Source organism: Sander vitreus, chromosome 16 (genome assembly GCF_031162955.1).
Source record: "Sander vitreus isolate 19-12246 chromosome 16, sanVit1, whole genome shotgun sequence".
Classification (NCBI taxonomy): Eukaryota; Metazoa; Chordata; class Actinopteri; order Perciformes; family Percidae; genus Sander; species Sander vitreus.
The window spans coordinates 16,200,848-16,226,861 of record NC_135870.1 but is presented as its reverse complement, the minus strand read 5'-3'; the positions used below and the strand labels follow the sequence as shown (position 1 = coordinate 16,226,861).

At 41.1% G+C, this 26,014-nt stretch overlaps 2 protein-coding genes across 4 annotated transcripts in view; one reads left to right on the top strand and one right to left on the bottom strand.

Annotated features, from left to right (window-relative positions):
- Window positions 1-23,613, top strand: part of jak2a (Janus kinase 2a) — a 34,377-nt gene extending 10,764 nt beyond the window's left edge. Inside the window, exons 2-24 of one of the 3 annotated variants that reach the window (XM_078271021.1) lie at window positions 1,057-1,129; window positions 2,470-2,593; window positions 3,161-3,281; window positions 4,131-4,276; window positions 6,668-6,995; window positions 7,180-7,296; window positions 7,679-7,836; window positions 8,001-8,112; window positions 9,250-9,436; window positions 13,631-13,755; window positions 14,412-14,546; window positions 14,671-14,758; window positions 15,587-15,714; window positions 15,910-16,048; window positions 16,262-16,413; window positions 16,942-17,092; window positions 17,271-17,404; window positions 18,028-18,217; window positions 18,916-19,040; window positions 19,523-19,695; window positions 20,816-20,933; window positions 21,177-21,290; window positions 21,550-23,613. In XM_078271021.1, coding sequence (XP_078127147.1) covers window positions 1,123-1,129; window positions 2,470-2,593; window positions 3,161-3,281; window positions 4,131-4,276; window positions 6,668-6,995; window positions 7,180-7,296; window positions 7,679-7,836; window positions 8,001-8,112; window positions 9,250-9,436; window positions 13,631-13,755; window positions 14,412-14,546; window positions 14,671-14,758; window positions 15,587-15,714; window positions 15,910-16,048; window positions 16,262-16,413; window positions 16,942-17,092; window positions 17,271-17,404; window positions 18,028-18,217; window positions 18,916-19,040; window positions 19,523-19,695; window positions 20,816-20,933; window positions 21,177-21,290; window positions 21,550-21,657 — 3,180 coding nt within the window. In that variant the 5' untranslated portion in view covers window positions 1,057-1,122 and the 3' untranslated portion in view covers window positions 21,658-23,613. The remainder of the gene's footprint in view (window positions 1-1,056; window positions 1,130-2,469; window positions 2,594-3,160; window positions 3,282-4,130; window positions 4,277-6,667; window positions 6,996-7,179; window positions 7,297-7,678; window positions 7,837-8,000; window positions 8,113-9,249; window positions 9,437-13,630; window positions 13,756-14,411; window positions 14,547-14,670; window positions 14,759-15,586; window positions 15,715-15,909; window positions 16,049-16,261; window positions 16,414-16,941; window positions 17,093-17,270; window positions 17,405-18,027; window positions 18,218-18,915; window positions 19,041-19,522; window positions 19,696-20,815; window positions 20,934-21,176; window positions 21,291-21,549) is intronic. The other 2 variants (XM_078271019.1, XM_078271020.1) reach the window with 2 other exon arrangements.
- A 431-nt stretch (window positions 23,614-24,044) lies between these two features.
- On the bottom strand, window positions 24,045-25,701 carry rln1 (relaxin 1). Its single transcript, XM_078271026.1, has 2 exons — window positions 25,236-25,701; window positions 24,045-24,610 (listed from the first exon to the last, which is right to left on the bottom strand). Exons 1-2 carry the CDS (start codon window positions 25,441-25,443, stop codon window positions 24,252-24,254), a joined length of 567 nt encoding a protein of 188 aa, XP_078127152.1. The 5' UTR covers window positions 25,444-25,701; the 3' UTR covers window positions 24,045-24,251.
- Window positions 25,702-26,014: the final 313 nt, after the last annotated feature.

Sequence of the window (26,014 nt, the reverse complement as noted above, 5' to 3'; positions counted from 1 at the left end):
GGACTATAAATGGACATAGTGTAACGCACACACTACATTTCCATATATATATATATATATAAATAAATATTAGCAATATAATATAAGAAGGAAATGCATGCTTGAATTAGTTCGTCATACGGGCTTCAATAAAAGTGAATGGGAAACGGAGCGAATATTTGTAGTTAAGTGTAATATGACTGTACCTTTAGCCAAAACTAGTTAGGATGAAATATGTGTCAGTCAAGCAAACACGCACAAAGCATATTTCCCACAGCCAAAACACAAATGGGAAGATGTGTTTTTTTCAACTGAGCCTTTACTGTCTTGTGGGAAAAAAAGCTTGAATATGTAATTGCCTCTCCACAGCAAATGAGGGGATTTTTTTTAAAAGAATGTTGTTTATCCCTTTACTAGAGTTCAGTGACTTGAAAAGGCAAGAAGCATTGACACTGCTGGCCCAACACCTTATTAGGACATGTTTTGCTGTTTTTAATCTTTAATTTGCCTGTTTAACTATAGAAAAGCTTGTTGTAGAAATTCATTGAGCCAACCATCCTGTAGCCATCTAGTGGCAGTGCAGTTTAAGGCTCTGAGCTATGATCTGCTTGGTTTTGATTAACTTGTCATCCAGATAATAAGAAAGTAAATAATCAAATGGACTGCTTGACCAAAGTTTAAGAGCATTTGTTGTTTATTTCCATGGCTTCTTCAGGGCTTAAAAATCATCCAACTTTACCAGGAAATGTATGAAAAGTAAAGGAATTGAGTTGGACTGTTCTGCTATCAGAGCCAATCCAGTGTTTATTTTGTGAAAACAGAACTACTGGCTTTTCTCTTTCTCTTTCTAGCAAATACAAATCAGGAAGTTGTCAACTGTTGTGTCTGTTTTCCTCTTCGCCTTAGCTCTACAGTATCTCTCTCTGCCACACTCTCTTGCTCCCTTCCCTCTTGAGGCGATAAGAAACAACCTCTCTCTCTTTCTCTCTTCTTTTAGCCTTCCACTTGTTCTATATCTCCTTAGTTTTATTTTTTTATTTTCAACTTCCTTTGTACTCTTGTTTCTCTGTTTTTCAGAATTTACTTCTACCATCTCTATATCTGTCATACAGTCTCCCTTTCATGTTTTAACTACAGTCAATCATGCGAGGTATGTGCTTTGTCTATCTGGTTAATCTTTACACTAAAGTTTGTGCTTTCGTATAAGAGGTATAGTTATATGTATAGTTTGCAGTGCAATGGTAGAAAAAGAAATCTGAATTGCTAATGCAAATAGATAGGTCGGGATGTCACATCGCAAGATGAAGTCCAACATATTCCCCTTTCCAGAAGTTAGACCTGATATAAGATGATCAGACTTTGATAGCAGGAGAAGTTCTATCTTTTTTCATCCTCACACATTAAGGTGTCCAACCTCTGAATATCTGAATAAAATGGTATGACGCATCTTGTCAAGTTGTATAACGTACAGTAACTTACTCTGCAGTGCATTGCTTACTTTATTATGTAATACTGTAATAAATAATACAAGGTAGGACTTGCTTATAGATCAATCTTGTTAGTAGTTTGACTTCACTTCCCCTGTTGTGGTTGAACATACTTCCTCTCACACACCCTCATACCATTGCTTCATTCTTGTGAGTGCTTCCTGCTGTATGAGAAAACTTTTTGTCTGCTAATGTGCCACTTGGCCTGACTGATAAAACACCTTACTGCAACAACACATTAAATGGGGGGCAGTCAGGTCTCACAGGGGGTCCAGACTTTAAATATGGTTGAGAACTTGGTTAAAATGCCAACACCACAACATGACAAGAAATCCCAGACCATTGATAATACATTGCAGTATTAAGATTGTGCTTGACCACCCAATCTCTAATCTCCAAAAGTAACAACAACAACAAAACTTGATTGCTGCCTGTGTCAGAGTGCACACAGCACAGCACAAAGATGTTGAGGAGTTATGGTAACAAAAACAATATCCTGAAGCAATCTTGGATTCAATTGGACAGCAATCCATTTAAAACAAAACTCATGGCAGACAGTCAAACTGTTCATGGGAACTTCAGTTTGTATGTGAACATTTATGTTTTTTGGGCACTTTGAGCAGCAGGGAAGCAGGGAACCTAATTGCTATTTTCCATTATGCCAACTCCACTGAAATACACTACCAAGTTGTCATCCGGTGTCATTGTAAAAACACAGTTGCTTTCAAGCTACATTGCTACCACAACACAAGGTGTGTGTGTGTGTGTAAACACACAGTATATGCATGACGTGTGTATGTCTACATATTGGCCAGTTGTCGTTCTTTATTGGCAGCTAATAAGTAACGTAAGTAACAGGCTTTCAAACTTGAGTATCATAAAAATGTTTGCGTCAGTTGGCTTCCTTAATTTGAATTACATATATGATGCTACTCACTGTCCCAGTTCCAGAATAAAACCATCTGTGCTTTATTGTTGATGATTGTTTTCTCTCCCTTTCCAGGGATTGCTCCAGTGTACTGCAACTTGTTTGGCCTGATGAGGGAAAGTGACCGGATATGGTTCCCTCCTAATCACATCTTTAAACTGCAACAGCCAGCCAGTGAGAGCCTGCACTTCAGAATCAGGTAGATCTTTTTAGTAGGGCTGTCAAATGATAAATTTTTTTTAATCTTGATTAATCGCTGAATTTCTATAGTTAATTGCGATTAATCGCATGTTTCGTCACATGATTAAAATTCTATTATTTTGCATTGCAACAGTTTTTAAGTACATATTAACGTGCTCCGGTGATATTTTAATTCGGCTTTACACAATGTGCATATGGCTTTCGACCCATCCGGGAGTTTTGGAAAATTAAAAGCACCATTCAGAATTGTGTTGCTGTTGTCTTTTTCCATCATGTCTGCAGCCTGCAGCAGCAGGATGTGTTATGAGGAAGTGTGGCAAAGGGTCAAAATAGTAGCCTGTTAGGCACGACGCAAAGCTGAGTGAAGTGTAAAATAAATTAATAAATGGCGGCATGCGATTAATGCGATTTAAAAAAAAAAAAAAAAAAGATAATACTGACAGCCCTACTTTTAAGTATGTTTTTTTTCATTTTCTTATTAATCTGTTTCAGACTTTGTATGTGTTTGTTTTATGTTTGGAATCATTTTCTTACTGGAACTTCTCTGGCCTCGTTTTCTGTCCAGATACTATTTTCCTGGCTGGTATAACAGCGGAAATTCATTGTATGCCCATCGCTATGGTGTGTCCAAGGGGACGGAGAGCCCTGTGATGGATGATTGTGTCATGGCATACCATTTTTTTCAGGTTAGTCTTCATGACTTGCACCTCATGTCATTATTTTATTGTCTATTTTCTTCTGTATAGGGTAATTTGTAGCATACATTTATTCTATTTCTTTGTATTTGTGATTTAAAAAAAATTGAGTATATTCTAAGTCTGGATCATCTACAGGTTTTCCTTAAACCTGGTGCAAACTAAAGGGTCAGCATCTTCAAGATGTCCTCTCCTTCACCTCAATCCTACTCATTCTCTTTCCTTCTTTTCTTTTTTATATAACGATAAACAGAAATGTTTGGTGGGGTTCGGAGATAAAAATGCTTGCTTGCTTCCCTCTCTCTCTGACTGACAGTCTGTGTGTCATGTCAGCCATTGTGTAAGTTCAGAAAACAGGAAGTGCGGTAGTATGAGTGTTTTAACAACAGCAAATGGGGAACAAGGGTATGTCAGGGTTCTCATTACTCTGCCTGTGTTTGTGCATGCATGTGTGAGTGTGTGTTTGTTTTTTAAATAGTTGCTGCTTTTTATTTTCTTCCCCACATGCTTGTGTGAACTTGACATATGCAGCTTTGTTTTTTATCTCCACTGTCACATTGACAACATGAGCTGTGTGTCAACAGATTAACCTACAGTGTGTCTGATACTTATGTATTGGAGAAATATTGAATAAAAGTTTCCTCTTTAAAATACACTTTTTTTTATTTTTTATTGTAACATATTTCCATGTGCCATACAGAGATTATAATCTGTCTGATTTCTGTTAATTTGGTTGATAGATCGAATTTGACATGTGAAGTATGCCAATATTCTTCTACTTCTTTCCTTCATGGAGATGATATCATCCAATACAGTTTGCCTCATGTGTTCCTCCTCCAGAGCCGTAGTGACTTTCTAAGTGGCTGGTTTCATATTCCGGTGAGCCACGAGGCCCAGGAGGAGTGTCTGGGCATGGCGGTGCTGGACATGATGAGGCTCGCCAAAGGGAGTAATCAGTCACCTGTGGACATCTACAATTATACCAGGTAGAAATGAACGACTAAATGTGATATCATGTTATTCATACATTATGCAATCTAAAGCAGGGGTAAGCAAAATCCCCAGTAATGTGGAAATGAAGGGTAACCTGGAAGAATCATCACTCTACTAGAAGAGAGTAATACTGTGAGCCCGTTTAATTTATACGACAATGTTCCGATAACCAAAACGTGTTAGTCTCATATACATGCTGCACACTCTCTTATCGAAATAATGTGAAATGCTTGCTGTTATGCTGGTGTGCATGTGGTACAGCTTAAGAATAACAATTTCAGAGCAGTGTGACAGGCCCCTCAGGACACAGTGAGCATCAAGATAGTTTCATTATGTGTGTTCATGCATCTGAATGAATTATCTCTTTGTATGAGATAATGTTTCAGTTAATATCTGATCTTTACAATACTAATGCACTGTGTCCACACTTCAAAATATAAACTATCCTATAAAATAAACTGGAATAAATCTAATCTTCTTTTATTGAACAACAGGCATGTGACATCCACCATTAGTGTTACAATACCAACCCAAACCAAAATTACATATTTGGGCATCACCATACACACATCGCTACAGCGAGTTGTCCAGGACAACTATGAAACTATATTAAGTAGTGTTCAAAGGGATCTGGCCAATTGGTCTGCGTTGCCGGCATCACTACGGTCCAGGATTGCTGTAGTTAAAATGAACATAGTTCCTCATGTGAATTTCTTAAGTACAATGATCCCCTTACCCCCACCAATACATTTCTGGAAGAAACTTGATACATTAATTCAGCAGTATATTTGGAATAATAAACAACCTAGGCTAAAATACTCTACCCTGCAACGTACCACAAACATGGGAGGCTTGGCCCTCCCTAACCTTAAAGTGTACCACAAAGCCTTTCAGCTACGGGCCCCAGAGTGTGGATGGACCCCTCATCTACAGTTCCATGGAGAGAAATAGAACCTCACTGGAAGTCTAAGACTGCAAGACCTTGTCTTTGCAGGTGTGTGTCCAAAAACGTGTATGCTAGCCTATGGCCCTATTATCACCAACACATTGACCAACTTTAAACAGGTGGAGGAGCACCTGCGCTACACCAATAAGTGGCATTTGAGCTCCCCAAGATGGTCCAATACACACTTAATATATGGTAACAAACCCTTTGCGTGTAAGCAGTGGAGTGACAGAGGTATTTATACTTTAGACCAGCTATTCAATGAGAAAGGTATGTTGAGTTTTGAAGACCTGAGAGCTAGTTTTGAGGTCCCTAGGACATCCTTCTACTTTTATCTGCGCTTAAGATCAGCCCTAAAATGTTATGGAGTGCCATGGTGAAACAGTCTTGAGGCGCACCCAATCATTAAATGGTTTGTTGATTTTCCTGTGAGAGGATTAGTGTCTGGGATTTATGCTAAACTGATCAAAGTATACAAAGGAGAACTCTCAATAGTAAAGAAATGGGAACGAGAGCTGAGCCCTGAGGGGAACGCAATTAATTGGGAGACAGTTTGGGACAACATTTCCCACTGTTCCAAAAACCCAAATCACCAGTATATCCACTTCAACATAGGACATATTGGACTCCTCAGAAGAGATACGTCTCTAAAGTCATTCCCACTCCCTATTGTACTTTCTGTCAACCTGAACAAACTGGAACTTTCCTGCACATGGTCTGGGAGTGGGAACAGGTGCATGAGTTTTGGAATAAAACATCATCAATAATATCTGATGTGATAGGATGTCGAATCCCTACTGACCCGATTGTTTTGTTACTTAATGACGACTCTAAATTACACCTGCTTGGGAGACAGAAGAAAATCTGCTACCCGGCTCAACTGCAACCAAGAAAATGATAGCTCAGTGCTGGCTCCCCCCTCACTCGCTTTGTATAAAACAGTGGTTGGCGTATTTTCTGGACAAAGTTATGCTTGAGCTCTCTACAGCAAGGATTAACAAAGCCAGATCAACTATCAGCCTATGGGAAAGCTCAGCAGCACAAATATCAGACTTAATGACCTCAGCCCCACAAGAACTAGAGGTGTTTAGGCAAGGTGTGGTTTCTGTTTGTTTGTTTGTTTGTTTTGTTTACCTTGAGTTGGAGGGTGGGTGAGGGTCTTTGTTCTTGTTCAATTTGTGTTTCTTTGTTCTGTGCGCCATCTGACGTTATCTGTCACATATTGTGGAGATTGTTTTGTATGTCTGAAGGTGCTAATAAAAAATAAAAAAAATAAAAAAAAATGATCACAAAAAAAACTATCCTGTAATTTCTCTTAATATGATTGATTTATTTTTTTCTCTCTGTGTCTTCCCTGCTAGTTGTTCATCATTCTTTTTGTCATTCTCAACTCCACCTTCACCTAACGATTCCTTCCCGCTCCCCTCCCCGCTTTTAGCTACAAATCCTTCCTGCCGAGATGCATGCAAAGCCGCATCCAGGAATATAACATCTTGACGCGGAAGAGGATCCGCTATCGTTTCAAGAAGTTCATCCAGCAGTTCAGTGAATGCAAGGCCACGGTGTGTAACCTCAAGCTCAAATACCTGATGAACCTGGAGATGCTGCTACCCTCCCTCTACTCTCAGCGCTTTCAAGTCACTGACCTCTCCGCACGCGAGGTTACCATCGTAGTCATGGGCAACACGGGCATCCAGTGGTCTAAAGGGAAAGAGGAAGAGGGAGCAGAGGAGGTGAGGACCAGGAGATGGGTTCATGTTGCCGTGGTAATACATTTGTACACCAGTCTGCCACAGTGTGATGTCATGCATGGCTGTTTTTCTACCAATAGATGGAGCTCTAGCAGTTGGTTAAAATTGCCAATAACAACAAGAGTGCATTTGTGTGCACGCTTCTTCATCAAATACAAATGTAAACCACTATTTTGTATTCTTCTTGTGTCTCCTGGAGCTACAAACGTACTGTGACTTCCCAGAGGTGATCGACATCAGCATCAAACAGGCCAATAAGGAAGGCTCAGTGGAGAGTCGCATAGTTACCCTCACCAGACAGGACAACCAGATCCTGGTATACCACACACACACACACACACACACACACACACACACACATCCTCTTTGAGCTCAGCCCTAAGTTGCTCTATTATCACTTTAAAATTGAATAGTTTGTTTACTTTGCTTCACTCCAATTTTAACTACTGTCTGTAAACCAAATGTCAGGCAATACTCTGCAATGTGTTTAAATGACCACACACTTGTTGTCAGAGTCAAATTAGTTACAGGACATAAAGATAAACATTTTAACACATTTTTCATTATTTTAAAGTTAATTATTTATATATGCATAAATACACAGATTGAAGGCTTGAAGTACAAATTGGTACTGAATGATTTATTTTTGTCCTCTTTTGCATCTCCTCTCTATACTGTGTCTCTGTCTGACCACAAAGGAACTGGAGTTCCATTCGCTCCCAGAGGCTCTGTCATTCGTATCTTTAGTTGATGGGTATTACAGACTGGTTGCAGATGCTCATCACTATCTGTGTAAAGAGGTGGCTCCACCAAGACTTCTGGAGTGCATTGAGAGCTACTGCCACGGCCCTGTGTCGTAAGTATCACACACATGCACATATATAGCACATCACAACATGCACTATGCATCCACAACCAAACACGCACGCACGCACGCACACACACTCTCTCTCACACACACACTCACTCACTCACTCACTCACTCACTCACTCACTCACTCTCTGTCTCTTTGATCACAGGATGGAGTTTACGATTGGTAAGCTGCGTCGCTCTGGTAACCACCAAGGCCTGTACATCCTTCGCTGCAGCCCCAGGGACTACGACAAATACTTCATATCCTTTGTGGTGGGGGTAAGCTGTTGATCTAGGGTAATTTAATGTGAAGTACTTTATTTCTCACGTGTAACTCTACAAAAACACACTCATTCAACACACTCTTTGCTAATTGGTAGACATCACTAACTTGCTTCTTCAGCCCATGATCACATGCAACACAGCAGATTATCACTTCATTTGGTCTATACAATGTGTCACAACACCCAAGGCCATTAGACTATAATGTAAATACAATGTAGTGCTTTGCTATAATAGTGGTTGTTCAATTAAGTGTCAAAGTCACAGTAATCACAGGTGCATTTAATAAAATAAAATAAAAATGTAATTGCGTGTCTGTTTCTGAAAGTAAACTGTTCACAGTTTTGCTAAAACTCGTTAAAAAGGTATGCATACAACCTCTTAAATATTGCCCATATTTTCAACGACTGGAGGGAGCAATAAGGTTTGATTACCACATCAAATTAACAACCCAACTGCTATGCAATACCATACTGTGACTGAGATGTATAAAGATGTACAGTATGTATTCTGCTCATAATTTAAATTACAGATTTTTAAGTTTTAAGTCTGTATTAAAACAATAGCCAGGTAGGTACCCAAATGAAAACTGAAACATGTTTTTCTTGCTGTTATCATTCCTGCAGTTCACAAGTGGCCTTTGAAAGATCCCTTCCTAATGCGTTTCTAATGGGGTACAAAATCCTCAGTCCTAGTTCTGTGCGTAGATACATTCAAAAGTTTAGTCTTTTTAGTACCAAATTTCCTCTCTGTGTTTCTGTCCCTCCACTGTAACTCATCTGCAGCACTGTCCATGAAAACAAAAAGTGGGACTGTAACTCTGGAAGATAACTGATTATGAATTTATTAACTTCTGACAAACTTTTTAATGTATATTTGCACATAAAGTGGACTGTGTATGTTGTCCCTCATCACTTTAGGAATGGATATTTTCATAGCCAGTATATACAAGAGGAGTGATTACAGAGAACAACACCTGTTTCAATGTTTAAACTATATGGGCATCGGACTGTTTACCTTTAGGTTTTTCAGCTCTTATGTGTATACTCAATCACAGAGTGTACTTTATAGTCTCTTAAAATTATATTGTTGGCATGTTCAGCACAACGTAACTGTAATCCTTTCTATTTTCAGCATGAAGCTATGGTGGACTATAAGCACTGTCAGATTGTGAAGACAGAGTCAGGAGAGTACAGTCTGAGTGGTGCAAAAAGGAGCTTCGGCTCACTCAGGGAACTTCTGCACTGCTACCAAAAGGAGGCGCTCCGCACTGATGGATACACATTCCAGCTGACCAGTTGCTGCTCACCCAGCTTTAAAGGTAAGCATTCACATACACTAATAAGAACATAGTATTTATACCCCACACACATATTAACACAAATAAAAGAACACATATACAGAAAAATGCAGACATTCTATGCAATTAAAATATTCTCCAGGACAGTTTGACCTTTCACTGAGTTGGACCTACTTGTTTTGTTAATTGTTTCTTTGTCCATAATGCTGCAAAAATAGGCAACAGCATTCGTTAGATGATCTATGGATGAACTCCTATTTTACCCAGATCAATTTGAATGAGTTTAGTTAAAAACCATTAGTTAATTAATTACAGAATTCATTTTTGAAACTCCCATGGGCCCACCACCTGTGGGAGGAACCGCTGAGGTCGGGTGCGCTGCCACATGGGTGGCAGTGAAGGTCAGGGGCCTCGACGGACCAGACCCGGGCAGCAGAGGCTGGCTCTGGGGACGTGGAATGTCACCTCTCTGTGGGGGAAGGAGCCGGAACTTGTGCGGGAGGTGGAGCGCTACCGGTTAGATCTGGTGGGGCTTACCTCTACGCACAGTCTTGGTTCTGGAACCATACTCCTGGATAGGGGTTGGACTCTTTTCTTCTCCGGAGTTGCCCAGGGTGTGAGGCGCCGGACGGGTGTGGGGATACTCACAAGCCCCCGGCTGAGCGCCGCTACGTTGGAGTTTAACCCGGTGGACGAGAGGGTCGCCTCCCTACGCCTGCGGGTTGTGGGGGGGAAAACTCTGACTGTTGTTTGTGCATATGGACCAAACAAGAGTTCAGAGTATTCTGCCTTCTTGGAGACCTTGAGTGGAGTCCTGCATGGGGCTCCAGTCGGGGACTCCATAGTTCTGCTAGGGGACTTCAACGCGCACGTGGGTAATGATGGAGACACATGGAGAAGCGTGATTGGGAGGAACGGCCTCCCTGATCTAAACCAGAGTGGTTGTTTGTTGTTGGACTTCTGTGCTAGTCATGGATTGTCTATAACGAACACCATGTTCGAACATAGGGATGCTCATAAGTGTACTTGGTACCAGAGCACCGTAGGCCAAAGGTCAATGATCGATTTTATAATCGTTTCATCTGATCTGACGCCATATGTTTTGGACACTCGGGTGAAGAGAGGGGCGGAGCTGTCAACCGATCACCATCTGGTGGTGAGTTGGGTCAGGGGGTGGGGGAAGACTCTGGACAGACCTGGTAAGACCAAACGGGTAGTGCGGGTAAATTGGGAACGTCTGGAGGAGGCCCCTGTCCGACAGACTTTCAACTCACACCTCCGGCGGAGCTTTTCGTGCATCCCTGTGGAGGCTGGGGGCATTGAACCCGAGTGGACAATGTTCAAAGTTTCCATTGCTGAAGCTGCGGTGAGGAGCTGTGGTCTTAGGGTCTTAGGTGCCTCAAGGGGCGGTAACCCACGAACACCGTGGTGGACACCGGTGGTCAGGGAAGCCGTCCGACTGAAGAAGGAGTCTTTCCGGGATATGTTATCCCAGACGACTCCGGAGGCAGTTGCAAGGTACCGAAGGGCTGCAGCCTCTGCCGTGAAAGTGTGTGGGAGAAGTTCGGAGAAGACATGGAGAAGGACTTTCGGTCAGCACCAAGGTACTTCTGGAAAACCGTTCGCCACCTCAGGAGGGGGAAGTGGTGAACCATCCAAGCTGTGTACAGTAAGGATGGGACGCTGTTGACCTCAACTGAGGAGGTAATAGGGCGGTGGAAGGAGCACTTTGAGGAACTCCTAAATCCGACTAATACGCCCTCTATGGTAGAGGCAGAGCTGGAGGATGAGGGGGGATTGGCATCAATTTCCCTGGTGGAGGTTGCTGAGGTAGTTAAACAACTCCACAGTGGCAAAGCCCCAGGAATTGATGAGATCCGTCCAGAAATGCTTAAAGCTCTGGGTGTGGAGGGGTTGTCTTGGTTGACACGCCTCTTCAACATTGCGTGGAAGTCTGGGACAGTGCCTAAGGAGTGGCAGACCGGGGTGGTGGTTCCCCTTTTTAAAAAGGGGGACCAGAGGGTGTGTGCCAATTACAGGGGTATCACACTTCTCAGCCTCCTCCCGGTAAAGTCTACTCCAAGGTGCTGGAAAGGAGGGTTCGGTCGATAGTCGAATCTCAGGTTGAAGAGGAACAATGCGGATTCCGTCCCTGGTCGTGGAACAACGGACCAGATCTTTACTCTGCAAGGATCCTGGAGGGAGCCTGGGAGTATGCCCAACCAGTCTACATGTGTTTTGTGGATCTGGAGAAGGCGTATGACCGGGTGCCCCGGGAGATACTGTGGGAGGTGCTGCGGGAGTACGGGGTGAGGGGGTCCCTTCTCAGGGCCATCCAATCTCTGTATGACCAAAGCGAGAGCTGTGTCCGGGTTCTCGGCAGAAAGTCGGACTCGTTTCAGGTGAGAGTTGGCCTCCGCCAGGGCTGCGCTTTGTCACCAATCCTGTTTGTAGTATTTATGGACATGATATCGAGGCGTAGTCGGGGTGGAGAGGGGTTGCTGTTCGGTGGGCTGGGGATCTCATCGCTGCTTTTTGCAGATGATGTGGTCCTGATGGCATCATCGGCCTGTGACCTTCAGCACTCACTGGATCGGTTCGCAGCCGAGTGTAAAGCGGCTGGGATGAGGATCGGCACCTCTAAATCGGAGGCCATGGTTCTCAGCAGGAAACCAATGGAGTGCCTTCTCCAGGTAGGGAATGAGTCCTTACCCCAAGTGAAGGAGTTCAAGTACCTTGGGGTCTTGTTCGCGAGTGAGGGGACAATGGAGCGGGAGATTGGTCGGAGAATCGGCACAGCAGGTGCGGTATTACATTCAATTTATCGCACCGTTGTGACAAAAAGAGAGCTGAGCCAGAAGGCAAAGCTCTCAATCTACCGGTCAGTTTTTGTTCCTACCCTCACCTATGGTCATGAAGGCTGGGTCATGACCGAAAGAACAAGATCCAGGGTACAAGCGGCCGAAATGGGTTTCCTCAGGAGGGTAGCTGGCGTCTCCCTTAGAGATAGGGTGAGAAGCTCAGTTATCCGTGAGGAGCTCGGAGTAGAGCCGCTGCTCCTTCGCGTCGAAAGGAGCCAGTTGAGGTGGTTCGGGCATCTGGTAAGGATGCCCCCTGGGCGCCTCCCTAGGGAGGTGTTCCAGGCACGTCCAGCTGGGAGGAGGCCTCGGGGGAGACCCAGGACTAGGTGGAGGGATTATATCTCTAACCTGGCCTGGGAACGCCTCGGGATCCCCCAGTCGGAGTTGGTTAATGTGGCCCGGGAAAGGGAAGTTTGGGGTCCCCTGCTGGAGCTGCTACCCCCGCGACCCGACCCCGGATAAGCGGATGAAGATGGATGGATGGATTTTTGAAACCTATTTGGAACAATGCTTTGTGCACATTTTACAAATGCAGAGATTACGTGACCTGCAGAAAATTGGCCTTCATTTTTTCTGGGTCATAAATTATTTTTAGGCTACAAAACATGAATGATGCAAGCAGTTAAAGTTTTCTCTACAACATATTTTAAAGCAATGATTAGACGATATACGAAAGTGAATAAAGTCCCAAGAATGCTTCCAGTTCAACATCCTGCAAGGTAACCAATTACAACCAACGTTTCTTTCTTAATCCCTGCTGCAGCTAATTACCCATTTTCAAGCTTCTGTTTGAATCAGATGCCTTGTTTTTGAGTCTGGAACATTTTTTAATTTCTGTTGGATTTAAGCCAGTGAAGAATACAGACTCTCTGTCTCTTGACCTTCAGTTTCAAGCCAGATGTCCCTAATTTTCGGCCGGGTGTCAGTCACCTTCCACTTTGTTTGTGTTGGCATTCTAAACTCCGGTCGATTCATGAGGACTATGGTTAACTGCTCCTCAGATCAATTAGTATGATCCTTCCAATGGGCAGAGAGTATGGTTTTTACTGCCCTACAGTACATGACCATTATATCTCTGTGGGGATTTGATAAAGTTGCTAATGACTGGACGGATTTCCGTATGTCAAAACTCTTGTTTATGAGAAAAGTTACCTGTCTCTAAGGGCCAATAAAACAAACCACTTAGGTTTTTGTTCATGGTGATATTTATGATTAAGAACTCTAAATTAAGCAGTCTAATTTTACAATTGGTAGCTGTTGCATTTCTATTAATATTTTCCAGTATCCTATAGAGATAATCAGATGTAACGTCAAAATATGAATTTCATGTGAGTCCATCTCTCCCTTTCTTTAGATAAATCCAACCTGGTGGTGTGCAGAAATAATCAAGGGGCAGATGTTCCACTGTCTCTTTCGCTCCACAAACACAACATCAGCCAGATGGTCTTCCACAAGATCCGAAAAGAGGACCTCGTCATCGTAAGATAGTCCTCCTCACTTTAGCTTTTCCTCTAATCTGAAAAAGGCATACAAGGATTCATAACTAGGCAATTTCTTCAGTCTTAGTAGGTTGTAGAAGTGTACAGGGTTTGACAGTGAGGTCGCTACAGTTCTCAAAAAAACACTTCTCTATTGTTCCACCGACTGTAACTCAGTGTCACTAGCAGTCCCAGTGGACTCGTCTGAGTGCATTGTGTGTGTCCGTGTGACAGCCATGCTCTCACCTCGGTGACTGGTCCATTTCCGTCTCAACATATTTTCTGTTATTTGAGCACTTGGAAGTTTTGTACTGTATTGCAATATTGTCTTCTCACTCATCCCTCAATAGAATAACAGTTTCAGTTTTTTTTATCTTCCTGTTTTGAATGTGTTTAGCTTTGTTGTGCATTTATTTAAGAGCTTTTGAGCTTAACATTTTTTTTTTTAGTCACTACTATCCAAAGCCAGGTCAGATGAGGTCTAGCTGGCAGGCACAGCTAAGTCCTGGTGGAAGCATGATAGCAGTGGGCTTTATTCAGTTTGGTTTCTGGGCTGCAAGTGAGAAATTGGTCAAGGAATTCTCTCTTTTAAAAAGACAAAGTGGGGGAAATTCTTCTTTCCAAAGTAGTTTTCAACAAAATTAAACTGTGTTTTAGAATGAGAGTCTTGGCCAAGGAACTTTCACCAAGATCTTCTGCGGTGTGAGGAAGGAGCTGGGAGACTACGGAGAGATACACCAGATAGACGTTGTTATCAAGATCCTGGACAAGGCTCACCGCAGCTATTCAGAGGTTGGCTTGTTGATTGATTGATTGATTGATTGATTGAGGGAGTGGATCTAATTACATAAATTCTGAAGACATGAGTTGAAAGGAGACAATGTAATATAATCTCTTCTCTTGTTTTCTCCCACAGTCCTTCTTTGAAGCAGCCAGTATGATGAGCCAGCTCTCCCACAAGCACATACTTCTCAACTATGGCGTGTGTGTTTGTGGCAATGAGAGTAAGCCTACAAAACACACAAACACACACTACTGGACAGAGATGCTTTAAGATCTTAGATGAGAGGGATATGAAGACCAAGACAAAACAGAATGTGTGTTACATAATATACAAAGAAAAGGAAAAGAAGACTGCAAATTAGTTTTTACACTAAAACAGTTGAGTTTACATCACATGAAGTCAAATAGTGTCCCTGTAGGCATCTGAGACAATTAAACAGAGAGGAAATAAGGTTTCTGACCTGCTCTCTGCTGTGCCCTGACCCTTCCACTGTGACTGAATTAAGCCATTGGGATCAGCAAGTCACTAATGGGCCACACTAATGGGCCACTGCAGTCTTGATCTTTACTCCACCTGAAACTGTCCGAACACGTCAGAGCAGTGTCTTTATCATTCACATTTCTGAGTGCACAAAAAGAGCACGCTGGAAAGAAAAACAAAGATTATAATGGACTTGGAAAGAAAACTGACACTGACACAAAGCAGTGTATTGTCGTCGCGTTAGGGTGTTTCATTCTTTAAATGAATCGGGCATAGTTCCGAAGAAATTAAACTCCTCAGTTCAAATTTAATGACCAAAACTAGATTTCTCATGTGAGACAATAAAAACCGAACTGTGCCAGATGGCATAAATACAGTATGGATAAAGAAAAATTCATGGGTGCGGAAAGTGTTTTGTCTATAACTACTGTCAAAGTGTCTTTGAATCAACTACAGTCAACCACAAACTGGTGATAAGGGAGTTTTAATAGAAAGAGATTTGTTTAGAAGAGTTTTTATATGGATAGTAGTGACTAATCAAATGATCTCACTCACATCTCCCTGTCAGACATGATGGTGCAGGAGTATGGTAAATTTGGTTCCTTGGACACCTACCTGAAAAAGAATAAAAGCTGTGTTAACATCACCTGGAAGCTAGAAGTGGCCAAGCAGCTATCCTGGGCTATGCACTACCTGGTAAGATTGCCCCATAATGCAGTCTGTCCCATACAGATTCTTCTGTTTGTATGGGGCAGGCACATTTACACACATACTCAAGTTCAATGTTAAGAGAAATGCCTTTAACTAATGTATCAATAAAACTAGTTGAGTGCTGAAAGCAAGGTACCCCACAAAGGTAATTGATGTTGTCCCTGTCATGTCTGCACGCAGGAGGATAAGAGCCTCATTCATGGAAATGTTTGTGCCAAGAATGTTCTTCTGATCAGAAAGGAGGATCGGATGACGGGAAGCCTGCCCTTTATCAAACTCAGTGACCCGGGTATCAGCATCACCGTGCTGCCCAAAGAAGGTGAGATACATAGTGATGTAATGTCCTGCTGTGAAGAGACATGTACCTCACACCTGTGTGGAGGCCTGTAAGAATAATGTTAGCCAACATAGTTTTGCTTTGGTGTGATTGTCTCAGTTTGCATTATCTTTTTCTCCCTCCTCACTGTCCTCTACCTTCCATTCCATTCATTTCATTCTCTCTGTACTTCTATGTCTCCTCATATTTGTCCAGTTCTGGTGGAGCGTATCCCATGGGTGCCCCCCGAATGCATTGAAAACCCCCAAAACCTGAGTTTAGCCACAGACAAGTGGGGCTTTGGCACCACCCTTTGGGAGATCTGCAGTGGCGGAGACAAACCACTCAGCACTCTGGACTGCTCCAAGGTCACAAAAACAGAGAATGCATTGAAAGTATTAACTTACTGTGAAAGTGATCCGTATTAAAGGAATAGTTTGACATTTTGGGAAATGTTGAATTAAGTTGGTTGCCTGGCCTCTGCTACTGGCAAGAAATGGTTTCAGTGTAATTTTTAGTCTATGGTGTTTATAAGTGAGCTTCAGAGGTGCTAGTAGGTTTTTATTTTTTACTTTTGGACAGGCCCAGGCTAGCTGTTTCCAGTCATTATGCTAAATTAAGCTTACCGGCTGTTGGCTGTAGCTTCATATTTACTGTACAGACACGAGAGTGGTATACCTTATCTCGTCTAACTCTTGTCAAGAAAGCATATAACCTTATTTCCTAAAATGTTGAACTATTCCTTTAACTCATGCAATTTGTTTTAAAGTGAGAGGGACACAAAGTTATTTAAAACGTATACTATTGATTATTTTAGGAATGTCTGGCAGCTTTGTATCTCTATCGTTTCCCAATTCAGTTTGGAAAACATGCAGGTTCTGACTTTTGCTCTGCAGAAGAACTTGTTCTACGAGGACAGGCACCAGCTGCCGGCTCCTAAATGGACAGAGCTGGCCAATCTGATTAACAGCTGTATGGACTATGAGCCCTCACACCGACCCTCCTTCAGAGCAATTATCAGAGATCTCAACAGCCTCTTTATACAAGGTAGGAAAAGAAAATGAATGCGCAACCTTCAGACAAATCCATTGATCATGTGGATGCACTAGGACGACACACACACACACACACACACACACACACACACACACACACACACACTTAATATAGGGAATTATCAAGATCTTCTTTATAAACAACAACTTTGCACCTTGTTGTGTTGCAGACTATGAGCTGCTGGTGGAGAGCGACATGGTGCCCAACAGGACAAGAGGCTTTGGCTTCCCGTGGGCCTCCGAAAGCCAGGACCTCGCACAGTTTGAGGAGAGGCACCTCATTTTTCTCAAGCAACTGGGCAAAGTGAGACATGCGCACGCATGCAAGCACACACACTTTAATTTAAATTTTTTGTTTGACTCTTTTATCTCCTTCATAGTGTTTAGATTATTTCTAAGTGTGCATGTTTTTAATAACTTATTAGCTTGATCTTTCTTCTTGATACCTCTCTTTGACTATTAAATATTATTTGTTTAAGCATTATAAAGAATTTTATTGAAAGAGCTGGATACAAATCTGTTAAAACATCCTCAAAGTTTCTTGTTCTCTTTAGGTAGTTTGTGTTTTAGTTAGTGTCTTTATGTGGGTGTTGGAAATGCATCTTTCAGATTAATTATGATATACAGTAGCAAACATTCAACCCACATGACTAATCAGCAGTTTCCGCTATTATCTGAAATATTCTCATGATACTTTCCGCGCCGCATGAAGTTGCTCAGCACTATTTGATATGAAAAGGATGTGTATTGTTTTCTTCTTGGGATTAAGTAGCTCACTGATTCCATCCTAGTTAAATGGAAATGAACAAACCTACTTTAGTACATTAGAAAAGCTCATTTCATGTGAGCTCAAAACCAAGATGAAATCATAGCTGTCGTTTCTATATCTGTCTTCAATCTGCTCTCCATCTGACCCCCACGCTTCAGGGAAACTTTGGCAGCGTGGAGATGTGCAGGTACGACCCCCTGCAGGACAGCACAGGGGAGGTGGTGGCCGTGAAGAAACTACAGCACAGCACAGCCGAGCACCTCAGGGACTTTGAGCGTGAAATCGAGATCCTCAAATCACTCCAGCATGAAAACATTGTCAAATACAAAGGGGTCTGCTACAGTGCAGGTATGAGCACATTGTTTGATATCTATATGACCAATAATGTTGTTGTTGGTTGTTTTTTTTTATAGAAATGGTACAAAAATCCCAATATAGTGTGTGATTATGTATCCTGTTGCTCGTCGTTGCTCAGTTTTTAATCTATATAACTGATTTTGTGTATTATCAAAATATGACAGTAATCAAAATGAATGCCCCATATTCTTTATATAAATCATAGTGATATGTTTCTACATCAGTGGTTCTAAGATGATTAAAGGGATACGAAGACATTTACTGTATGAGGAAAAGATGCCACCTTTTACACAGATTTGATTCCAAACCAACAGTTGATAGTTAATAAAAATGTTTTCTTATATTAGCATTGAAGTATCTTTTTTTTGTTGGCATATTTAGATAAAGAAAATGATTTGTCTGGTTAATCTTAATTCTTAAGTGAGAGGGGCTCAGTGTTTTTTTTTTCCCCTGTAGTGACAGAGCAAACTTTCCTGATCAGCTTGTTCAGCCTGCAAGCTGTTGTTGATTTGATAATACCACCCCGGCAGATTTTATCATACATAATACTGTCTGTACACTTCCCACATTTGCTGCCTAGGGCGTTAGTGACCAGCCCATGAAACAGATAAATCGTGATTTTTCTTAGAGGCTTCCACTCCACTGCTTTTGTCCCTTAGGTATGGCTGTTAACTTCTTTGTTTCTGCAGGACGAAGGAACCTGCGGCTGATCATGGAGTATCTCCCCTACGGCAGCTTGAGAGATTACCTCATCAAACACAAGCACCGCTTTGATTCCAACAAACTGCTGCACTATGCATCACAGATTTGCAAGGTAATGTAGTGCAGTAGGTGGTGCAGACCTTCCACCCCCCCCTCCAAGTTATTTTACATACCTGGACACTTTGTCTTTTCCATCTTTCCTGTGTCTGATACCATTAAAATAACCTTTGGACTGGAGTGACACAGATGATTGTGAGATGTTGGAAATCACAAGGGAGTACATCGTTTCAGGACTGGTTTACAGCACTCGGCAGGATATGGCTGCATATGAAAAGATAACTTGAGAGAAAGATGTATTTATTTATGTGGGTTTTTATTGCAGTGCTAACACTGTGCAAGTATATGCGTTATATATTTTGTCTTATTTAGATTGTTTTTATTGTATTACTTTGAATGTTTTTGTTTTTCATAAATTGTTTGCCCCTTTTTAAAAGGCAAACTCAATAAAACAAAGAGGACTACGGCTTTGTGTAACAACATAAGTACATCCATAAACCCATTCTCTTTCTCCGTGTGATTATATTCATACTTCAGGGCATGGACTACCTCGCCACTAAGCGATACATCCACAGAGACCTGGCCACGAGGAACATTCTGGTGGAGAGCGAGATGAGGGTGAAGATTGGTGATTTTGGTCTGACCAAGGTGCTGCCGCAGGACAAAGAGTACTACACTGTCAGAGAGCCTGGGGAAAGCCCCATCTTTTGGTGAGGAAGACACCGCACGTGTTTCTTAGAGATTCAATAAGTATTTTCATATTTTTGTGATTGAAAATGGACTCTTTTAGAATCTGACTAGCTTTTCTACAGTTGTGGTAGGGATTTTGACTGTTTGTGACTGATCTTTTAACAAAGATAAGTCATACATACATTCATATCGGTCTGCTTGTAATGAAGGATTAGTGTTGACTGTTAAGATGTGTGCATTATTATGTATATGTATTAGGGCTGTCAAATGATTCATTTTTGTAATTGCGATTAATCGCTGAATTTCTATAGTTAATCGCGATTAATTGCATATTTTATCACATGATTAAAATTCTATTATTTTGCATTTCAGAACAGTTTTTAAGTACATATTAACAATGGAAAGCAATTCTTACCAGTGTATCTTGATTGAGAATCAAATGAATGCAAAGAAAGTTACTTTATGAACTTTACTTTAAGATTTGTATTTGTTATTATTTATTTACTGTAAACAAAAGAAAAATGCGTGAATCTGTCATTATTGCAAAATTCCTCCAAGTACCTAACTAAAAAGCTAAAAATCCCTATCCTTACCAGAGTCAATATAGTGTTTAGTAACTCCTAAATCATTTTGATTACTCACTGACGTCCAGTGATCACCGGTTAATGAGACAGCGTTTGCACTTTGCAGCAGTTCCAGTTTAGCTGCTTTCTCCGTGTCGTACAGGCTGTGTATGGTGAAACTACTGTCCCCCTCGACGGCAACGTATAAGACGGGTCAGAACATGCCAACCGTAGTACGTCTTTAAGACCCGAGTCTTCTACGATGCTGACAGGTCTGCAGTTAGTTGCCACCCGTTTCGCAAGAGCTGTAGTCATTTCTTTGGATTTGGTTTCATCCACAGGTCAGCAGGTAGTAGCACTCTCCAGTCACGTTAACTGTACTATGCTTAGCTCGTAGGTGGTAGCTCAAGCTTGACGTGCTTCGGTGATGTTTTAATTCGGCTTTACACAATGTGCATATGGCTTTCGACTTCTGAGCAGTCCAGGAGTTTTGGAAAATAAAAAGTGCTGACAGCTGACAGCCCTAATATGTATGTACTGTATATATGTGTATAAATGTGCTGTGGTATTTCCCCAGGTATGCTCCAGAGTCACTGACAGAGAGCAAGTTCTCTGTGGGATCAGATGTTTGGAGTTTCGGTGTTGTCCTTTACGAACTCTTCACATACAGTGACAAGAACTGCAGCCCACCAGCGGTACTGCACTTCTTCTGACTTTTGTTTTTTAGTTTGACAAATTGACTTTCTTACCCTTCCTAATTGCTTTGCCAACTTAATTAAGCTATAAAACAATTGCCAGTATAATTAGTGTGTAGTGTCGTCAAATAAATCAGTTGATTGAGCACTATAGGGCGATGCACTCAAAAACAGGAAACACTTACTACTAAACTTTTACTTTTCACTAAAACCAAACAAGAACTACTCTTTTCTTTTTTTCAGGTATTTATGGACAAGATGGGAAATGAAAAGCAAGGCCAGATGATTGTCTACCATCTGATAGACCTGCTGAAACAGGGATATAGGTTGCCTGCTCCTGATAATTGTCCAAAAGAGGTCAGTAACTCTATAAAGTATAAGACTTCTTTATAAGTATATTTTTCCTTTCAGTTTTTGTTTTTTATTAAAGATGACTTTTGACACCTGAGTCTACCAGCCTTAAAGTGATTACCTCACCAGTTACCACACCACCGGCGTATATCAAAAAGAAAACCCTTTTGTTCCCAAAAATAAACTTGAAAACCCTGGCTGTAAATAGAATAAAAATAATTGTACCCCCCCGTGTTAATGGCCCTGCTCTGATGCTTCCCTTCAGATTCAGAGGATTATGACAGAGTGCTGGAGCAGTGATCCGAGACTGCGTCCTACTTTCAAGTCATTAATCCACAGTGTGGAGACTGTACGAGACAGCAATGACGGATGAGCCGCATTGATCCCTGAACCTTTGACCTGTAGGTGTTGACTCGCGGGACTCAGTCCTCACGGATCTTAACAATGAATGTCTTTGTGACGTCTTGGTTTACTGCAGTGATGCAGTCACTAGTCTGAAGTATACTTGTTTTTCTTTGGGTGCTCTGCATTTCTGTCAGTCTATTTAACATTTACTCAAATAAGGATGAGAATTGGTAATATCCACTTTCTTAGCAGTTTACTCACTTCTTTCTATGATGTATCAGATTCATAAGTACACTACATCTGACTCAAACAAAAGATATATCAGATGCCTTTTAAGAACATTTTATTTTGGGATAAATTATTTTCTTTGTGTTATTTGTACGTTGTTTTACAAATTGAATTTGACGATTCACGGAGTGGAGAAATGTAACTTGTGTTGAATGTTTAAGCCTACACCAACTAGCATCATTTCTTTTGTTAATGCCCAGGTCTTTGCTGTTGTACTTTTTTTGTTGTAAAATGAGCAGAAACTTCTTTTGTTAACCAAAGAGGATGTGGGGTTCTCAGCAGCCATCTGACTGCACACCTGAACCTCACTGCACTGCTCTTGTGTGCCCGGACTTTTAAATACTGGAACTGAACAGGGATCATTCTGCTGACACCTAGACAGACTTCTGCTTGGTAGTTTTAAGAAGATGAAAGACAGAACCATAAATGTAAAGCCCCAGCTGTCTTCTGTCACAAGGGCACCCATTGTAAACATAGCTACAGGTGGTTTGGAGTCACATTTCTGCTGTTTGAGTTTTACAACCTATTTATTGCTCATCGAGGATGATTGTGTGTTTTCTGAGCTGATGAAGCAACAGCAGAAGCACCCAGAGTTCTTTTTTAATGGTGTTTATTATGACTATACATTATTCCACATAACAGAGGCCAGACTTTAAAAATCAACTGTTATCTGTCAAATACATAAGAGACAGCAATAACTGCTCAGAAATCTCTGGGTCTCTAGTAGTGTCATATGATGGACAGTATCATTCTTTTTTTTTAAGTGGAAATTAGGTTTCCGTTGTTAGTAATGGGTATACATTTTACAAATACAGTATGTTGTTTTCAGTGTTAGAACGCTATACTATCTGCTTGTAGATACCTAATGTGAAAAGTTGAAGTTTATTAGAGAAGTGGAGAAAAAAGTAATGAAGGGAGATACTTTTATTTTGCAGTAGCTTGTTGTTGCAAGAGATGGTTTTATTTAAAACGTTTTTGACTTTTGTTCACGTCATTATTTTTCTACCCATTCAAAGTTGGCGTTTGTGTATATGTTGAACATGTGTATGTGCTAGGATGTGCGTTACATTATCAGACACAAATGTATCAGTGATTACAAGTTTTTATTTTTTTATTTTTACTTGATGTACCAAATGTTACAATGCAATGTAAAGACCAACGTTTTCTCACTTACAAAAATACAGTGTGTCTGTGTCTGACCTCTGGTCAGTATTACGCCGGTCTGAATATTGATTTTTTTTCACCTGTGCAGGAGTCTGTTGTGAATGGGAGATTGTGAGTTTCTTCAGAGTTGCTAAATAATGCCAAGATGGGAAAATGTTGTTGCGTAACGGATTATCTTTTTTTTTTTTTTTTCACTCATACAAACATTGTGATTAAATGTACATTGGTGTATAAGACCAAATGATTATTTTGTGAAATATTTATCATTCAAATCAAAAGATTTTCAGCAAAAACAGGACTTTTAACTGGTAGTTCTATTAATTTAAATTTTAGTTTGTTGCCGTGTGAATGACATTAAGCCTGGTTCTGTCATCTGATGGAAATATGCAGCTACCTTTAATACATTTGTGTAGATAGATGTAAATAGTGAAAAATGGAAATGCCAGTATATTCCAGGTGTATGTACTTTTATTAAACAAAACTTGCAGTACTATGCTTTTCAAATAAAGCTTCATAATATTGTATCAAAGTGCTTATAGGTCTTTCAAAAGTTGTTTTTTTTCAGTTCATGACAAAGTAAATGATTTCTACATTTAGACCAAAAATGATAGTGTGAGATTTTGTGCAAGGGTTTAAGTGTATTTATTTGTTTTATCTGCATAATAAAGGGTTAATGGGAAAAGGATTTTGCTATTTTGCAGAAGTGTCCTTTCGGATGTTAAGAGAAAATGATCAGGCAATAAGTTCACAGCAACCTAAATGACATTAATGTGCAATATTGGCCTGAGCTAGTATGAATGTAGTTTAGTCAGATAGTCTGCAGGCGGCACAATGGATGCTGTTTATTGCTCTAAATCCAGCATATAAACAAGTGTCAAAGACAACATATGATACGGCTCAACATTTCATATTAACACAGTATTTCAAATTTATTTTCAATGATGCTGATAGGGTGACATACAGTACATACAGAACATGACATTTTTTACAAAATAAACAAATAGGGGGAACAAAGAAAAAATATATTTAAATATTATGCTTAGAGCAGATGTGAACTTGCTCTCCTTCATATTTAAGATTTCCACAACTGTCTACACTGTCCATTACACCATCTTCATGTCACAACCCCTCTGACTTCACTCATGCATTACATCCCTTCTCCTCCCTGCCTCAGCACAAGCGTCCTATATCATTCTTGGTACAGCCCTGGCTACAGCACTTCCCTGCCACACCCAGAGAAAAGTTCCTTTTCTTTTTGCTCGGTATGGCCCAGTCAGGCGTAGCTGGGTTCCCATCTTGCTCGCCTAAAACTGTGGACCGCTGAGACTTCTCCAGTAGGGCCAAGTCACTCGGCGACGGCTGCTGCCTGTCTCCTCTGGCCCTGTAAAGGGCCAGGAGGTCTGCCAGGGAGTAAGAGGAGCCAACATGGAGAGGAGAAAGGTTATCTGCTGTGAGCTCTGCGCCTGACTGCCAGGTGTGCTGGTTGTCTTCAACTGTAACATCAGTGAGGGAACTCCACTGGAAGGGATCTGGGGAAAGGAAAAGGATTGATAAATAATAACAGGGGTTGAATATAAAACTTACAGTATATCATGTGTCAAATGCACTTTTAGTCATAGTAAAAACAAATTCACAGATCAGAATATGTTAATAAAAATGTGCTTTTTGGAGGACTATGATGAATGAATGATAGTACTCACTAAGGTTTTGTCCAATTAACAATGTACATGAGCTGACCATGGTGCTGAAATATGAGGCTCTGTCAATCAGATGAAATGAAATGTGATGGCAGATTAAAACTCTGTGGCGGTCAACCTTTTGATGTGTAATAACTCACCATCTACAGTAACATGCTCGCTCAAATTTAAAAGTAGGAATGAAGAAAACAATTAGAGTTCCTCGCCTTTTCACCCTCTTCTTCTTCCCTTTAATGGTCATTAGCCTTAATGAGAAATCAATCATTCTTACAATATACCTTGGCTACACCAAAAACCTGTATATTTAAAGACATGATTCAACATATGTTTAAAAGTAGATCTTACAATAAGTCTATGTTTTGAAGCATGTCTGTATACACATTTTTGTACTGCTATTTGTAGATATTCACCAGTGTGCACAAATTAGGCAATTAATGAAACAGTAATGTTGACTCACCTATGTCCCCCTCTGTGGATCGTTTCCACCGGGAGCCACCGCAGGTGAAAATGACTGCTCTGATGAACTCTCTCCCGCACAGTTTCACCCCATAGTCCCTCGGTATGATCAGTCTGCTCATTACATCAGCCTTCACAGAGTTGCATATGCCACCGACGCACACCACAGCCACGGCAAGCGTCAATCTCCAGAGCATTTTCACTTGCATTTGAAACTAACAGAACGAGCCGGCTGGTTTGCACTGCACAGGAGGGTCAAGCTGAGCTTCACCTTCACCAGATCTGATCAGTGTTTCAAATCCTGTTAGTTTCCTTGTTGCTTTTTTTTCTCTTCAGAGAATTATGTTGCAGCCTTTTGCAGCCAAATGCTGAAACTGTAAAAGATGCTTCTAGTCGTCCGTCTCGTGTTGTAAGGGCTTTGGTCTCCTCTTTTTGTTCCCTCTATAAACCTGGTCACTGGTTCACTCACCAACATATGTGTTCAAACCCCCCCCCCTCCCTCTCTCTCTCTCTCTCTCTCACACACACACACACACACACACGTCATTCAGATGGATGACAATGACGTACTTGGATTCATTTTCTTTATTGTAATATAAGGGGAATATTTTTAAGCATTAGTGTGCACATTACTCATATACTTAATGATTTTGAGATAAACAATACGAAGGCTTCTTAACACTGTGTCCATCTATGCAAAAAAATGTAAAATAAAGTGGTTTTGTGTTGGTACAAGTTATTGGCTTTAGAGCTTTGCATCAATCTAGCACCTTGTCAAAA

Bases quoted from the DNA above. Each gene is read 5' to 3' on its own strand.
- rln1 (XM_078271026.1), bottom strand. From the start codon at position 25,443: ATGCAAGTGAAAATGCTCTGGAGATTGACGCTTGCCGTGGCTGTGGTG. The intron at 24,611-25,235 runs GTGAGTCAACAT...TCCTTTCCCCAG, and splicing joins ATCCACAGAGGGGGACATAG to ATCCCTTCCAGTGGAGTTCC.